The sequence below is a fragment of the Plectropomus leopardus genome, chromosome 6 (genome assembly GCF_026936395.1).
Source record: "Plectropomus leopardus strain MGB_pleo_1.0 chromosome 6, ASM2693639v1, whole genome shotgun sequence".
Classification (NCBI taxonomy): domain Eukaryota; kingdom Metazoa; phylum Chordata; class Actinopteri; order Perciformes; family Serranidae; genus Plectropomus; species Plectropomus leopardus.
Genome location: NC_142181.1, coordinates 2,200,468 through 2,218,203, shown reverse-complemented (window position 1 = coordinate 2,218,203; position 17,736 = coordinate 2,200,468). Strand labels below are relative to the sequence as shown.

Sequence of the window (17,736 nt, the reverse complement as noted above, 5' to 3'; positions counted from 1 at the left end):
TTCCAATATATGATGCTTCACTGAAATATTCAAACTCAGGATGCCGTATTTATGCCTCTAACATTTCATCAAATTAAAATGTTATTAACATATTTTGGCATAATTTAGATTTTAAGAATCTACACACAAACTTTATTTTGAAATATTATTTGAATTGATGTATTTTTTTAAGAAATGGGTTTGTATATATGTGTGAGTGTGTATATATAACAGATAAAAGATTAAATAAAAAAAATAAATATAATATTAATTAAAAGTAAAATAAATAAATAAAATCTTAATATTTGATAAAATGCCATTTTATAATAATATCAATAAATAAATTAATTAATTAAAATAAAAGGATAATAGGCTAAGTATGTTTTTATGCATTACATTAATGCACACTGAACTGGATTTATTTACATGCACACTGTCACTTATTTTTTTAGACTGTAGATATTTTTAAACCGACTTCTGCACATCTGTACTTCCTCCATTGCACCTTTTTGTACATACATTTTGTGTTCTTTATATTTTTTTAATTGCTTCTATATTTTTATCTCTTATACTATTTAAATTCAACATTTTTATTCCTCCTCTATGTTAATTGTTTTGCACCAAAACACCAAATCAAATTCCTTGTATATGTAAATATACTTTGCAATAAAACCGGGTTCTGAATTCTGATTCTGAATAAACAAAAATGTTAAAATAAAGCGTCTAGTAAAACAGACTAAAATGTATAAATAGTCAATAAATAAATAGGCAAAATTAAATTAAAAGCCAAACTGTAAGGGTAGGTGTTGAGTTTTATTTTAAAATGATCAGCCTCTCTGCGGCCCTCAGGTCTTTACGCCTCACTGTGAGTTTTAGTTTTGACTTTTGGGACTTTTAAAAAAGAAACTGTCAGAAAAGCTCAGGGCACCAGAGGGCTCATTAGATAATAATGATAATTAACCAGGACCATTAAGAGCTTTAAAAACCAATCAAGGGTCTTATAATCACGTCTCGCCCATTATTTTGAAGGGCTCCGTGTGTTGTGGCGGACCGGCACTTCCGGTGGTTTTAATGGCACATCTGCTGTGTGGAGGGACACAATCCTGCTGCTGCCCAGTACGATGCTGACAGGCGCCGTCCCGCGGCTCCCCTGGATCATATCGTCTGCCCGTGTGGCCCCTGGGAGCCTCAGTCTGTGAGTAACGCTGAAAATGTTTGACATTAGCAGTTTGAGTGTCTCCTGTCCCCGGCGAGGACATGTCTCCGAGTTTCGGCGCTCCTCTTTGTAAACACCGACATGCAAAAGTGCCGTTTTCGACACCGAGAATGAGATCGGCATCGTTTTTAAATCCGCGGACACGTTTTGGACAATAATGTGGGTCGGATGCTGCGGCTGACCCGAGGCCCGGTACCGATAACCGACGACCCGCTGTCCGTCCCGGAGGACCCGATGAGTCTGCTTGTGATTAGTTAGCCGGAGCAGCTAACACACGGCTAACCGTCGTGTGACTAAAGGTCGCTGCTAACATCAGGAGGAAAACAAAAGTCAACGTTTCAGTCTTTTATTTTGTATTTCCGTCGGACGACTAACGTCAAACTCGATGTTTAGAGCAACATTTGACAGCAGCGAGCAGCGGAGAGTCTGCTAACGGCTGAAGAGAACCGTTAGCCAGTTAGCAGCTACCTGTTCTACATAAGAGCACATGCTAACAACATACGGTCCCCTGTAGATGAGTTCACGGCGAGGAATGTTTGGTTCTGAAAACGTTCTGAAAACGCTACAACGCAACGTTCTAGTAACGTTTTCAGCGGCTAGTTTTCTTTTAGTTCTCAGAATGTTCTTCATAAAGTTAGAACAGTCTCTATATACATAAAAAAATGTTTTTTTTATTAATATACCATACTACATTACATTTTCAAAAATAAAAATAAATCTGTAATCTCAGTCCTCGACACATCCTGAATGTTGTTTTTAAAATGCTCTTCCTTTGTTCTCATGTAACGTTGTGGGAACGTTTTATAAAAGATGATCTGTCACCTCTCAACATCAGCAAAACATCCTCAAAATGTTGCCGGTAAAACGTCACATCTTAGTCAGCATTTAACTTTAAAGGAACATTATTTTAAATGATGAACATTCTTAAAACGTTCTTTGAACATTAGATTTAAATGTTTTCTTTAAAACATTGTTGCAACTTGTAGGTTACATTAGCCAATGTTTAAGGTAAGTTACCAGGAGCAGTTTTTCGTTCTAAAAACGTTCTGAAAATGTTAAAATGCAATGTTTTAGTAATGTTTTCAGCAGCTATTTTTCTTTTAGTTCTCAGAACGTTCTTCATAAAGTTAGAGTAACATTCTCTATAAACATTTTTTTTTTGTTAATATACTATACTACGTTACATTTTCACAAAAATAAAATTTTTAAAAATCTGTAATCTCACCCCTCAATAACATGTTCTGAATGTTTCTTTTAAAATGCTCTTCCTTTGTTCTAATGTAACATTGTAGGAACGTTTTAAACAATGTTACCTACAATTTACAATTTACACAGTGGTGATGTTGAGAGGTGAATGTTCTTTTTACAAACATTCCCACAACGTTGTATGAGAACAAAAGAAGGACGTAACATAATCTCACGATTTCTTCAAAAGCAGTAAATTAAGAAAAGGCGGATTAATATTTTCAGTGATGAGAAAGGTGAGCTGTCATGAATGTCTTATGGACCAATCAGATTGCTTGGTTGGAACTACCTTTTGGTTTGGTCTCCAACACCTGAGCTGGGTCTTGAGCTATAGACTCTGATGTGTGTGTGTGTGTGTGTGTGTGTGTGTGTGTGTGTGTGTGTGTGGTGTGAGCAGGTATTGTACAGTGGATTTTTAGAGCCGTTTCACTGAAAACTGCTTCCTGCTGGGTGCCTTTTATCTGCGTCTCTTTAAGCTTTTTTCGTTCTTTTTTTATACTCTTGAGCTTCATGATGTAAAGCTCCTCTAGTTGCCTTTGTGAATGAAATGTGTTATATAAATAAACTTGCCCTGAAAGTCAAACTATATAGGCCAGGGCTCAAACCTACTTTTTTCACCATTTGGAGTATTTTTCCTAATTTCTTGGCAGTTCCACAATGGTCAGATTCAACCGAAGACCAACATTGTATCTTTTTTCTTTTTCTTTGACATTTTATTTGAAGATATTGACTATCTTTTCCTTTAATTTTCTCAAAAACTCTAAAATAGGAGTTGACCGATATTGTTTTGTTGAGATACAGATACCGATTACTAGTACTTCATCAGACTGATGACCGATATTTGGAAACAATACATTTACAATAAAAATGCTAATCTTTCTGTCAATATTAAGAGTTTGTAATATACCCAACTCCAACACAAAACTTTGTTCAAATGCCTTCAGTAAATATTTAATCAAAACTGAAAATTTCAATATTATGCACAGCAAGTTCCCTGCATTTTTTTGTAATAAATATCTGTGAAAATTAAAAAAACAACAACAAATAAATCAAAATAGCTCCCTAAAGTTTTTTAAAGTAAAAGTTCCTCCCATGCTGACACTTTCTTTGAACTTTTTAATCAACATTTTATCTGTGATCATTAAAATAAAATGATGGTACAGGAAATGGGCAAAATGCCAAATATTGGCCCCGATAATCAGCCGATAATCTGTCAACCCCTAGCATTTACTCTACCAGGTGAGCTACCAGGGCACCATGAGGGCATTAAATTACATTTTTTTAATAAAAGAGCAGCTGGTACCAGTGGTGCCAAATGTTACAGATATTCCAAATCGATACACTGATATTTTTGACAGTGCTACAGTATATATTATAGTGTATTTCCTTCCTGCACAGAAGGAGATGCAGTTTGCAGTTAAGTGGTACTCTCGGTGTAGCTAAACTCAGTAATAGATATCTAGAGCATCAAATAGTTCCTCTCAAAAGAAGAATGCACCGTTAACTTCATCAAATATGTATATCTGTTAGAAACAAAGTTAGCCCCCATGCTCAAATATACACACTTATAATTATGCTTATTTCACTATTAAAAATTAAGTTGGATTTTATCAAAGTTGTGGGAACTCGGGGGAATTTGTTGCCCTGATTTGAGCTTCTCAGGCAGCGCTTTCTCTCTCAGGCTCCCGAACAGAGTCATTTGATTGGTGGAGCTCGCTGCTGCAGAGGCCTGCCTGAAGGCAAGAGAGACCCGTAACCAGGGAATAATGTAGTCTTTATGATTTCAGTGTACTTGTGACATGCAAATGAGTGCAAACTGTGACACCATCTGTGTTGGAGAAGGTAGATTTCGCCCCCTGTGGAGAGGAGCCTCCACCTGTACCCCAACATATGCATGAAATGACATGCAACATATGTTCGGACTGTTTCTGCGATAACTGAAATGATGAGAAACCAGACTACCCCTGTAGTCATGCTTTGCCTATTAAACATGTTTGATAATTGGCAGCGCACCATTACGTTGAGCTTCCCATAGCTTTACGTACACAGCGACTGCAGTGGTCTACCTCCTCATGACAGACTGCAGGCAGGTTTACGTTAACCCTGAAAATTGCGCAAATTGAAATTGCGAAAATAAAATACGGCTGATGGAAACATGTCAATTTAGGGAAAAAAAGGTTTTTATGCTTGCGTCAGGTGGTATTTCAGGCGATTCCAAAAAGCCCTATTTTGCAAAAGTGCTATGGAAACACTTTTTTGGCTTTTCTAGGTCACATGATGCTATGGCTATGTGCTTGTCGGTAGGAACTGGCTCCCTCATGATGCAGCAGGAGCTGTAAGAGCTGTTATTGCGTCACATAACTCTTCAAAGGTTGACCGGATCATCTGGAAAGTTTGAATCCACAATTTCTCTATGAAATCGTGGACTATCAGCTCCCAGAAATCCCTCATACATGGCTGCTGCCATGTATAATAATAATAATAATAATAATAATTATTATTATTATCATAATATGATAACTTTATTTATATTGCACCTTTAAAAGCAGATGTTTACAAAGTGCTTTGAAAGACAAAGCAAAGGCAGGAACCCAGGGATTAATAAAAATAGACATCAGCACTCATGCCAAATAGAGAAAGGACAGTCAAGCAAAAAGGCCAGAACAAAGTACGTATACAAAGGTCAACAAGAATAAAGCGAATTTTTAGAAGTTTTTAGAATATATAAAAATAATTGCAATAAAGAGGTGAACTAACAAGAAGACATCACATCAGTGGGGATAAAACAGAGACAGGACGATAAAAACAGATGAAGAGATAGATGAACAATCAGATAAATTAAAACATTACAAGATGGTAAGAACACGACATAAGAAAAAAATAGAGGAAGAGAAGCTAAATGATAAACAATAATAATAATAATAATAATAATGATAAATAATAATGATAATAATAATATAGCATAAGGGGCTCGCCTTTCCATTATCACATGCATAACACGCCTATGTCGCCTTTGATTCTTCTTAAATAGGTTTCCATTACAGATTTGCGTCAAAATTTAGCAATATTTTCAAAAATGTCAATAAAACACAATTGCTGGATGACTGTGATGTTCTGTGACTTCTCCTCTGGCGATAACAATGCAGTTACCATGGCGATGTATTCAAAACATTAGCAGCTTCAGCTTCAGCCACCACCTCGTCATTGAAAAAATCGTCCTAAAGCACAAATTCAAACTAATGGATAAAATGAATTTATCGCCCAGTCCTAACATGTTGTATCATGATGAAAGTTGTGATTTATGGCCTTATTGATAATTCTAATTTGAAATTGTTTGGTCTTTGAAGAAATTAATATTCTGCACTCAGGAAATGTATTTATTCCCAAACTACTTCTTGAGCGCTTTGATTTAAAATAATTGTTTCGACATTAATACACCTGTACTCACTCAGTATTATGATGTTACTGACATTAAAAGGAAAACTTAATGAATTTAAATTACATTGAAGCATTTGTTAAAATGTAATTGTGTCAGTATTAATGTATTCCAAGCGCACAGTTTATTAAGCCTTCATTTCAAGCCTTTGTTGTAAGAGCGTTGAACATCTGGCTGTCCTGCAGCAGTATATGATCCTTTTTAAATTCCCGTCATGCGCAGCTGTAGGAGCCGTGGGCTGACTCTGCGTTTGTCTAAATCCAGCTGTTTCCATGTATGTGTGACATATAGTGTCATAAATCCAGCCAAACAAAGCATCAAAGAGCACTTTATGTGTGCCGGCCTTACGTGCTGCTATGTCAGGGGATCTCAAAAATATTTCCACTTGACTCATTTGAAAATCAGAAACTTCTAAAGGGGGCTTAAATGTGCATCAAATGGCTGGAAACATGATCTCAACCAGGTGTGTCGTGTAATAACGTGAAAAAAGACTAAACCAAAAGACAAAACTGTTTCAGTACTTCGGTGCCTGCGATAGCCGTTGATCGAGGCATTATTTCTTTCAGGTTATCTGTACGCCTTTCTGGCTTCTAAACGCAATATCTGAATAACTCATTGAGGGAATTTCTTAAAATTTGGCACAAACGTCCACTTATACTCAACACTGAATCAGATACATTTTGGTAGTTGCAGGCCAAAGGTCAAGGTCACTGTGACCTTGCGTTCATCTCATTCTTGTGAAAGTGATATCTCAAAAACACATTGAGGGAATTTATTCAAATTTGGCACAAACGTCCACTTGGACTCAACGATGAACTGTTTAGATTCCAGTGGTCAAAGGTAGGGATGGGGATTGAAACCAGGTTCTGTTGAGGACCAGGTTCCAGTTTAAACCTGAAAATCAACAATGTTTGAGCTTATTGATACTCCTGTGGAGTCCCGAGGGTCCTAAATGGCAAAACATTACATCCCGAGTCGAGTCACGTCATTTAAATCCAGTCACACGCAAACTTTGTAGCAAGTCCTGCCGGTTAAAAATAGTGATCCAATGTTGAAATCTGAGGTGAAATCTGCAGGATAAGATCTATTTAGCTAAATAAACGAGGCTGCATAAGATTTCACAGTGATGTGTTCAAGGTCGGCTCAGTGAAATGACATTTAGGCAAAGGTAAATAAAATGTCATTGTGATGTGTTCAAATATAATATCAGAAAAAGAAAATTTAGCTTTTGGTGATAAACTTGAATAATTCAGTAGTTTGGCACAAACATCCATTTTGAGTCAAGGATTAGACTTTGATGGTCAAAGGTCAAGCTCACAGTGACCTCAATTCTCAATTTTTGTGAAAGCGATATCTCAAGAACAACTTGAGAGAATTTCTTCAAGTTTGGCACAAACATCCACTAGGACTCAATAATGATCTGATTAGAATTTGGTGGTGGAAGGTTAAAGGTCAAACAAGGTTGGATGTTAACTGTAATGTGCAACTTGGGTGGTTTCTGGAGGAAAACATCCGTGAAGCAGTTATTCTAGTTTTATGCTAACATAGTGCCACTCAGATGTTTACTAGAGAAATCCTTAAATTTTTCGGATGAGCAATACAACCTTTTGATATATTGGGTTTAAAATTAATCTATACAATTATTAATTTACACAATTAAATTGTTTCAGAAATACATTAATATATTAATTAATAATTATATTAATAACTAGACATAATCAGTTGTCCCCGATGTTGCAGGTTCACAGCCAATCAGCCAGGTGACGTAGATATCTGAAGCAGTGAGACAGTAGGTCAGTGAGCAATGGTGTCAGTGAGGCAGTCTGGCATCGGTGCTCTCATGAGATTAAAAGATTGACACCGTAACATTCACCAACCAACAGGTGAGATTAAACACCTAAAATGACTTAACACGCATTCAGCAAACAGGTCACACCAGTTTACACGGAGCTCATTATATCAGGTGAGCGACACAGGAAGAAAGCTTTGAAGTGAAGGAAACCTTCAAATGAAAATCACTATCAATGCTAAATATACATTTTGGAGCTCAGAGGTCATGTAATGAGTTGATGTGATCCCTTGTCACAGTGTAGCTTTACCCTAAATTCCACCGGGTCTGTCATTGTTGCGTTGCGCCCACAGCACTGAATGAAACCGATAACTGATATTTGGAACCGATACGCATTTGCAATAAAAATGGAAATCTTTCTGTTAATATTTAAAATTTGAAATATAACAAACTCCAACACAATACTTTGTTTAAATGCCTTTAGCAAAAGTTTAATCAAAACGAAACTTTTAGCATCATGTACAGCAACTTTTTATTTTTTTAAAGTCAAGTGAAAATGAAAATAAAAATAAATAGAAATAACTTCCTGAGGTTTTACAAAGTAAAAGTTCCTCCTATGCTGATTAATAAAATAAAATGCTGATACAGATAATCAGCAAAATGCCAAATGCCTGATAATTTGTCAACCCCTCCTGCTAACAGCCACTGTACATGAAATAGAAAGTGTATAGTAATTAACAACAGAGCTGTATTTTTACCAGAAAATAAAATAAAAATAAAATCTCCTACATATCTGTTTCATTCATGAATAAATTATTAATTATTTATCCATATAATTATTAGGATTATATGTTTATAACTAAAACAAAGCCACAAATCCGTAGTCTTTTCCAAGTATACTGATCTGTATAATTATCAAGATGCGCATGTTTTTTGACCGAAACGCGGCCAAAATTCTCTGATCTACTTCTTCCATGGCTGGACTGCACGCTGCAGCACAACAACATGTGTAAAAACATCAAGAAACATAACTTTAACAGACAGAAAAGAAAAGCATTTATATATGTAGCCTACTCAGCCGTGGGGGAATCACAAAAATCAAAGAAAAAATTACCACAAAATCAAGAGAAAATGATGAAATAAGCACGGTCTCAGTAACTCAGTACAGTATCAGCCGACAGGACGCTCTGCTTCTTAAACGCTCACGGTGGGATATCGAGCCACGTGGAGGTCGGAGCAAAAAGTGCCGCAGACATAATGTCATCGACACAATCTCGTGTCTGTGCAGACACTAGTGCATGTGCTCAGTGCTCATGTGCCAGCGTAGCAGGTAAAAGAAAGACCATTCAGAATTTTTTATTTAATTTTTTTTTTTTTTACTTCAGCTGGTTAGCAACTGTATCTCTCTCTCACACACCCACACACACAAACACACACACACACACCACAAACACTGTCTCTGTTGGGACAGAGAGTCCTGGATTGTGTCCTAAAAATAGCTTGGTTCTTAGGTGCAGATTAATGTGATGATGTTGGGAAGATATCTTTGTGAGAGCGCGGCCGTAACGTGGTGTCACACACTCATTCATTCTTGTGTGCTCTCATTCTGTGGCAGAACGACGGCATTTAATCTGAAGAATTTCACTTTTACTTCACTGGTATTTGCATCTAAATGCATGTTAGATATTTTGCGAAGGAACATTTGTGGTTGATAGGAGTCGATAAAATGCTAAAAAATACTGACTTGTTCTTACAGGTACGCTATTCAAACAATTTTAATCCATAATGCGAGGTTAATGACGGCACGATGCTGCCTTTTTAACATAATCCTCCGCACTGCTCCACTGTCCTTCAAACACTACACGCCAGTCCATATTTACGGTCGACCTCATGTAGCCCGCCAACTTTTCACAGTGTTCCTGTTTTGTCTCTTCACTTCTGTTTGCCCTTGCACACTACACTTATCTTCAACCTTTAAAGAGTTATGCGATGCAATAACTAAAGCCCGACCGAGTGGAAAAATTCACCGATATGGTGACCGATGTAGCGAATTCTTGCGCTGGAATGAAAATAGATTATTTCTGTGTGGATTGTGCACTGATTTTGCACAGATATGACTATTCAAAAGTACTCAGAAAGCTGCTTTCTTAAACAAACAACTTTTATTTAACAATTTACTTACTGAACATTACACACAAACAAAAATAAAGAATAAATAAAACTTAAAATAATCATCAGTACTGTATGTGTTCAGCATCAGTCTTCGCTGACCATTCAAATAAAGAATATAAAAATAAAATACACATCAGCACTGTGTGCTCTTTGCTGACCATTTAACTAATGAATAAATACAATAAAATAAATAGCTGAATAAACATCATTACTGTTCAGTATCAGTCAGTTGCTGACCATTTCTAAACCACCCAAGGATCGTTTTCTGCATTATATGTTCTGTAAAAAAAAAAGTTTTACGCCAACGCCAATATGCTCCGATTTGTCTGTGAAAGGCTCGTTTATATTGGTTGACCAATAAATCGGTTGGGCTCTAGCAAGAACAGCTCTTGTAGCTCCTCCTGCATCATGCCCGAGGGAACCGGTTCCCACCGACAAGCACATAGCCATAGCATCATGTGACCAAGAAAAGCCAAAAAAGTGTTTCCATTGCAGTTTTGCCCAATATGGCTTTTTCAAATTGCCTGAAATACCACCTCATGTGAGTGTAAAAACTTTCTAGCAATAAATGGGAGCTTTTTTTTTTAAATTGCTGTGTTTCCTTAAGCGTTATTATATATTTGCAGTTTCAATTTGCACGATTTTAGGGTTAATGGAAACCCGCTGAGTGACTTTGTGAGTGATGAGGTTACATTATTGGTCAGTTGAGGGATGGCTGTCGCTCTCTCCAAATCAGCAGGTGCAACAGTGTTTCTGATTTTTTGCGGAGGCTTTAAATGATTAATGATTACTATTTTGCCACAATATGTTGTTGTGAGCTTACATGCAATATTTTCAATTCTTGCAGCACACTCATTTAGTGTCTCTTGTGTTTTACGCACACACACACACACACACACACACACACACACACACACACACACACACTCCCTGTCTCTCAGTGAGGACGGGCATCTTGTTTACATCAAAGCCAGACTGTTGCTAAATGGGAGGCTGAGAGAGGGGCTCTGTTTATAGGCTGTGGATGGGGCCTGGCACTGCCATGTGGCACTGGGCAGCCGCCAGCTACAATGAACCCCCAGTGAAGCAGGAAGGAAGGGAGAGGCAGGAATCGCAAATAGATTAAGAGAAAGCCACAGCCACCTTCTCCCTCTGGATCTCTACAATTCTTAAATACCACATTTCTCTGTTTCTCAAGACCTTTATGACATTGCGGTTGTTTGTGTGCACAAAAAGTGACTAAAATAGTTATGTGACCCTCAACTTAAATACTAATGAGGGTCGGGACATCTTAATTTGTCCACTCTTTATATTTCCTCCTTTTCACTTCTTGACTTCACTTTTTGCAATTCAATTTCATCTAGTAATGTAGTAGCTATTAATAAGGAATTCACCAACGATAAAGTTCAGATACCGATCAGCAGATACCGATGTTTAAAATAGCTATTTGGCTAATAGCAGATACCCATACCAATGTTTTCTTTTTTCTTGTTGTTGTTTTTTTGTTGATGTTTTTATTTCTTCTTTTGTGCCAGGGAATCAAAGATCTTTAATTTATATATATTCAGTTTTTTATTTGTTAAAAAAGTTTAAATTATCCAATAAATTTCGTTCCACTTCACGATTGTGTCCCACTTGTTGTTGATTCTTGACAAAAAATTAAAATTTTATTTCTTTATGTTTGAAGCCTGAAATGTGGTGAAAGGTTGAAAGGTTCATAAATACTTTCAAGAAGGCACTGTATATATATATATATATATATATATATATATATATATATATATGTTATTGGCTACTTTTCAGGTCATGTTTTTCTTGCCGCCTTCTAATTTTTTCCAAATTGAAGGACATTTTATGCGAAGTTGCTGATTGCCCTTTTCCCCGTGTTTTTGAAAAAAAATCAAATCATTTTTCTCACTTAAATGTTTAAATGCATGTTAAAGGCGCCTGAATGCATCACAGGAAAACTTCTGTCGATCCAGGTTTCAAAAGGTTGATTAAAACATCAAAAATGAAACTTAATCGTGTGTGCTGTGAGGTCTTGCTGACATACTGCCTTTCATTTCTCTCTGTAGGTGCTGATGAGCGTGATGTAGCTATGAGCGTTTCCTGGCGGATTTTGACTATAATCTCCACCTGGTGACAGGACTTTGGACGTTAACTTCGGTCACCGTCTGACAATTGCAGTCCCTGCACACCCCGAAATACAGTCAGCCATGCCGGATTCAGCCGAATAACGGGAAGCACTGGGGGCGGGGGTGGGGAGTCCAGTTTTCCGAAACTCCCATCAAAAGACTGCCATGTTGGTGAGAATGAGAAACTGAGCGGGGGAAAAGTGGAAAGCAAGTGAGACTTGAAGGGGCTAAAGTGCTCGTGTCGGTGACAGAAAAGAAGAGCCATCCTGTCAGTAGGTCGGCAGCTCCTGAGGCAGCCAGGCTCCAGAGGATGACGAGCCTGTTCAAGCGCAGCAGCAGCAATGGAGGCTCCGGAGGCGGTGGAAGTGGCGGCGGTGGTGGCGGAGGCGGCAGCGGGCAGGGGCAGCTCAATAACAGCAGGCCCAACCGGCAGGTCCGACGCCTGGAGTTCAACCAGGCCATGGAGGACTTCAAGACCATGTTCCCCTCGATGGACTATGAGGTGATCGAGTGCGTGCTGCGCTCCAACAATGGAGCCGTGGACGCCACTATCGACCAGCTGCTCCAGATGAGCATTGACGGACAGGGCTCGGATGACAGCTCGGACTCAGATGACAGCATCCCGCCAGAGGTCAGTTTGAAGGGTCCAAGAGCAGCGACACCATGAATGCAGGTCCAGCCTGATGGGCTGTTAGTCGGGACGAGGATTGTTAATTTTTGTGATATTGATACCATTGTTCAGACTCCCTAATGATCCGAGTCCTTATCGATACCACTATCGATTCTTTTTTTATTATTTGGCGAAAAGACGAGGTGACAACACGTCTTTAACAGAACTGGTTTTACTGTTACTTTTAGTCATCGTTTTAGTAGGGCTGTCTGACTATTCAATATTTAATCGTGATTAATCGCACGTTTAAATTCTCCTAAATGTAACTTAAAGGGATATTTTTCAAGTTTTTTTTACTCTTATCAACAAAGCAGTGGACAAATATGCTCGCTTTATGCAAATGTACATTTATTATTATTGCAACAATCTAAAACAATGACAAATACTTTCCAGAATACTCTCCAGAAAAACCTCAAAGATACTGCATGCTCCAAAAACATGTTGAAAGCATCTCCTGGTACACCTTAATACAGTGATACGGCCCAAGCCTAGTTCCTCTCTACATAACTTCATGGACATAAAAATAAAAAATCTTCAAAAATCCATTTCTTTTTAAATCTTTGGTGGCTCTTAGCATTCGATCACAGACCCCAACAACCCTTTTGACCCGTCGAGTCCTTGTTCCCATCTCCCATTGACCCAGAGATGCTGACCCAAGCATTAATTGATTTTGAATTTGAAGACTGAATTTGATCCCAACCTGAACGTTAATCTATAATGTATTGCCTAATTGCCCTTCCACATTCCCCATCGCTGACACTCAGGACACAGACATGTGCATGCCTCCTTATTTATGTGTTTGTGAGTCAGTGGGCTGACAGGCCAGATTCACATCGGACACGGAAGCAGTGCGTGACGGCAACCTCGCCGAACTGCAGCGTTTCACGCTCGTGGTGTTCACACTGACGGCCTCGTGACTGTGCCGCCTCTGCAGGGCCGCCTGCCGCTATGAGTTCTGTATTTTCACATTTATAAACACATATTCTAATCATTTACGAAGACGCGCAGCTCCTGCATTGTCAGCAGCATGGTCCTGCAGATATTTCAAAATAAAAGGCCTTGTGTCAACAACTAATGGAATTCTGTTCACAGAGACACTGTCAGAGGGCTTTTATTTTGAAACGGAAACAGGGAAGTCGGAGTAAAACAGATATGTTTGTATTTCCTCGTGTTCATCAGTGGAAACCCGATTTAGATACAGACTGAGACTGCTCAGTTTCGGTTGTCAGGCATGTTAACATTGTGTTAATCAACCGTCCAAACATCTAAATTCAATGACAAAAAATTTGCTATTCTTAAAGTGAACACTGCAGAACTAAATTAATTATTGCAAAACTGCCTGTACATCGAGGTTGGACAGATTAAAAACATTTAACGAAGGAAAGCTTATGCTGCGTTGTCTGTTTCTCTCTAGATTCTGGAGCGAACACTTGAACCTGACAGCTCAGACGAGGAACCGCCTCCAGTCTACTCTCCGCCAACGTATGATATGCACATTTATGACAGAAAATACCCAGAAGCCCCACCAACACCCCCGCCAAGGTAAGGCAGAGGGACAGTGCTCTCCTGAGAAGAAGCTAAGGTCATTAAGAGACACTTTAGAAGCTTTTTTTTTTTCTTATTAGATTTTAATGTCTGGTTTAAGAAAAGGATGGAGGATCTGTAGATAGAAAAAGGTAATCTGGCCCTCCTACTCGTGCCTCAGGGTGGACTGTGTGATAGATTTGCTTCTGGTTTAGGCCAGCACCAATACTACCAATACATTAGACAATTACTTGAGTCATCGACAAAAAAATTTAAAGGGTGAATCAAGAATGAACATAATTCTTGGCTTTTCAAACAAATGTGAAATAAATATTTTCTGTATCAAATGAAAGAATCCCTTTTTATTTTCTGAGGTATAAATGCAAAACTCAAACTGTGCAATGATTCACAGTGTCCACTGCTGTTGAAGAAACCCTTCACTGGGACAGAGGACGCTGCTGTGGAAAGCTTTGCTTATGCTAAAAGGGGAAAGCAGAGAGCACGAGTTTGAAGAACTAAGTTTAAGTCGTTTCTCAGTCATGAGTGATAAGTTGGACTCGCTCTTTGGCTCGTGTACTTGTTTGGGCGAGCTGGGTTGCAGCCTGTCGGTGTGGTTCATGTGTACTTTAAGGAGTAACGTTTGTAGGCGGGGCTGACCGGAGCTCCTCACCATGATGCTGGCTCACATTCTGCATCATGTTAATTGTACTATTTGTGTAGTTCAATATCCTCTTGTAATATTTGGAGACTGTTTTTGTCTTTTCTGATATCGTCTCATTGTTATTACTTTCTGGTTTAGGAAGCTCAAATGCTCAAATGATTTGAAACTGGAGGGTTCATCTCCTCTTAACGTCTTCCATTCCTTTTTTTTCTGTTATTGAAATATTGGAATCGAATCGACATTTCCTTTCACTGGCCATCCCATGTGATTTTGTGCGTGGGCAATTTAAAGGACGTAAATAATTAATATTAGTCTAAGATGGTTAGAGGTAAGTCGTTAATGTTCCTAATGCAGCTGGTAAAATTACTAATGTGTCCTGTCCACTTCATGGCCTCTCACAGATTTGAAGCCCAGCCACCTCCAGGTCACCAGCAGGTCAGAAGTTACAGGAACTGGAACCCTCCTTTGCTGGGAAATCTCCCCGATGATTTTCTGCGAATCCTGCCACAGCAGTTGGACAGTATAAAGGTAAAAACTGTCAGCAAACATGTGGAATTGGTGCATTTGGCTTCTCAGTTCTTTGTCAGAAATGGTAGAAGGAGCCTTTAACATTATTTTTGCTGTTTGAAATTCCAAACAATCTGTAAATTTTAATAGTTTTCTCTGTAAGAATAATGCGTTAGTGTGATCCAGATATCAGACATTGTTTTCATATTGCTGTTTTTTGGAGAATAGGAAGTGAATGTAGTAAATTATCTGTAGCTGAAGTAGCAGAAGAAGTGAAAGCAGCTGTTTTTACCACTGGTGCTAAGAATCCTCCGTCTGACTGAAAGAGCACACAATATTTTGAGTGACCTTCTCTTTTTTTTCATTTTTTAGTTCATTAGTGAATTTAACAGCCTTGCATAACACAACTGTTGAGCCAGAGCTAGCAAAATAGCTCATTTACATCTGTAACTCCTGTGCATAAAGATATTAAAAAAAAAAGAAGTGCTATACACATTGCATACGTAAAAAGCAAACAACATTATTTGCAAAATTTACAAACAATAAATGACATATAAAATGTTATGCAGAAGATGGATTATATAGTCTCCATTCTGGGTTTAGAACAGTGATTAAAATGTTGATTTTTTTATGATGCAATTTGCTACTGCTTCAAGCACCATACACTGAATCCCTTAAAAAAAATATGTATTTATATATATATATATATATATATATATATATATATATATATATATATATATATATATAGATAGATAGATAGATAGATAGATAGATAGATATATAGATATAGATATATATAATATATAGATATATATATAGATATATACAGTACATTACAGAACAATAAATGGGGAGGAATGTCATTATTTACTTTATAAACAGGCCCCCTTGAGGGACCTTTTTAAGTGATGTCCAGTCAAACCACGTGAATCGGTGTTATAACCAGTAACGTCTCCTTTCTTCACCTCAGAGCTCTCAGAGCAGTCTATCCCAGCCTTCATCGTCATCCTCCTCCTCAGTTTCTTCAATAAACCAATGGACAGCCCAGTGTGGCTCTCTGTCTGGAGCCGCGGGGACCTCTGGAGGTCCGGGTTTGACGACGGGAGCCACGGAGCAGGACAAGAAACTGAAGCAGTATCTGGAAGACGAGCGCATCGCCCTCTTCCTGCAGAACGAGGAGTTCATGAGAGAGCTGCAGCGCAACCGCGAGTTCCTCATCGCCTTAGAGAGAGGTATGACTGTGCACATAAACACGCAGAAAAGCGCTCACAATGTCAGCATGACGTCACTGTCAGGAGTTTGCTTCTGGTGCTGTTGTATTACACACAGGATATTAGTCACTGGACATAATGCATAGAATATAAAAACATTTACATTTGAATTTATGAGATGTTTAACCAGTAAAAGATCTGTGAGAATTGGCTTGATTTCTTGCAAAAACATGGGAAGAAGGCAATGAGCAACAAAAGAAGAAATTACTACAAAATTAGCAAGAAATTAGGGGGGAAAAAATGTGCAAGAAATTTAAATACATTTTTTTAAAAAATGATAAAGAAAATAAATTGGGAAAAAAGACATTCGAAAATGTGCTTAAAGATTACGAGAAATTTGTAAAAAAAAAAAAAAAAAAGAAAAAAAAAGAAAATAATAAATTAATTAATATATAATTAGGATAATTATAAATAAAGTTTTTCCCTAGCTTTTTAATTTGCCATTTGTGGAACATTTCTTGCAATGTTGCTAATTGCCTTTTTCCCACTTTTTTGAAGTCAAAGGTTTAAATACTTGTGAAAGGCATCTGTGCAAGAAAAGTGAAGTTACTCCAGGATTTCAAGGCTTAAACAATATGTGCATTCATTCTACTTTATTGACAGTGCCTTGTAGTCAAAGTATCAATAGTGAATGAACTGGTTTTGCAGTAAAATGTCCCCTGTGACTGCTGTAATGTTAACAGATATTATTGAGATACTGACAGGTCTTTTTTAAAGGTTGTTGTCATAAAAGGTTCCCTGTGGAGTGTTTGACCTCTAGTAGTGCTGTGGAGCTGTTTTTCTGTGACACACACTCAGTGGTTTCACACTCTTCCACCGATCCACAGGTGGCAGTAACACACCATCAGACTGCAGCGTGTCATTAAAGAAGACTGCAAACTAGAACAAACAAATTTAATAATGCTGGATTTTTTTGTTAATAATAATAAACTTTATTACAGACTCAATGGTCCAGATAAGAGCAAGACAATACATACAAACGATATAAAAGACACATAGAAGTACCATACACAACATATTCACATATTCACAAGTAAAAAGTATTTAAAAAAATACAAACATAACTTTTGGTTTGTTTGCAGGAAATCTTCACAGGGCACCTTTTAAATTCTTTCTTTTTTTGTGCCA

The 17,736-nt window shown here is 37.8% G+C and overlaps 1 protein-coding gene across 1 annotated transcript in view; it reads left to right on the top strand.

Moving 5' to 3' along the window:
* Positions 1–1,017: 1,017 nt before the first annotated feature.
* cuedc1b (CUE domain containing 1b) overlaps positions 1,018–17,736 on the top strand; it is a 28,733-nt gene continuing 12,014 nt past the window's right edge. The window contains exons 1-5 of the mRNA XM_042486226.2: positions 1,018–1,174; positions 11,913–12,603; positions 14,057–14,184; positions 15,229–15,355; positions 16,308–16,569. Coding sequence (XP_042342160.1) covers positions 12,283–12,603; positions 14,057–14,184; positions 15,229–15,355; positions 16,308–16,569 — 838 coding nt within the window. The 5' untranslated portion in view covers positions 1,018–1,174; positions 11,913–12,282. The remainder of the gene's footprint in view (positions 1,175–11,912; positions 12,604–14,056; positions 14,185–15,228; positions 15,356–16,307; positions 16,570–17,736) is intronic.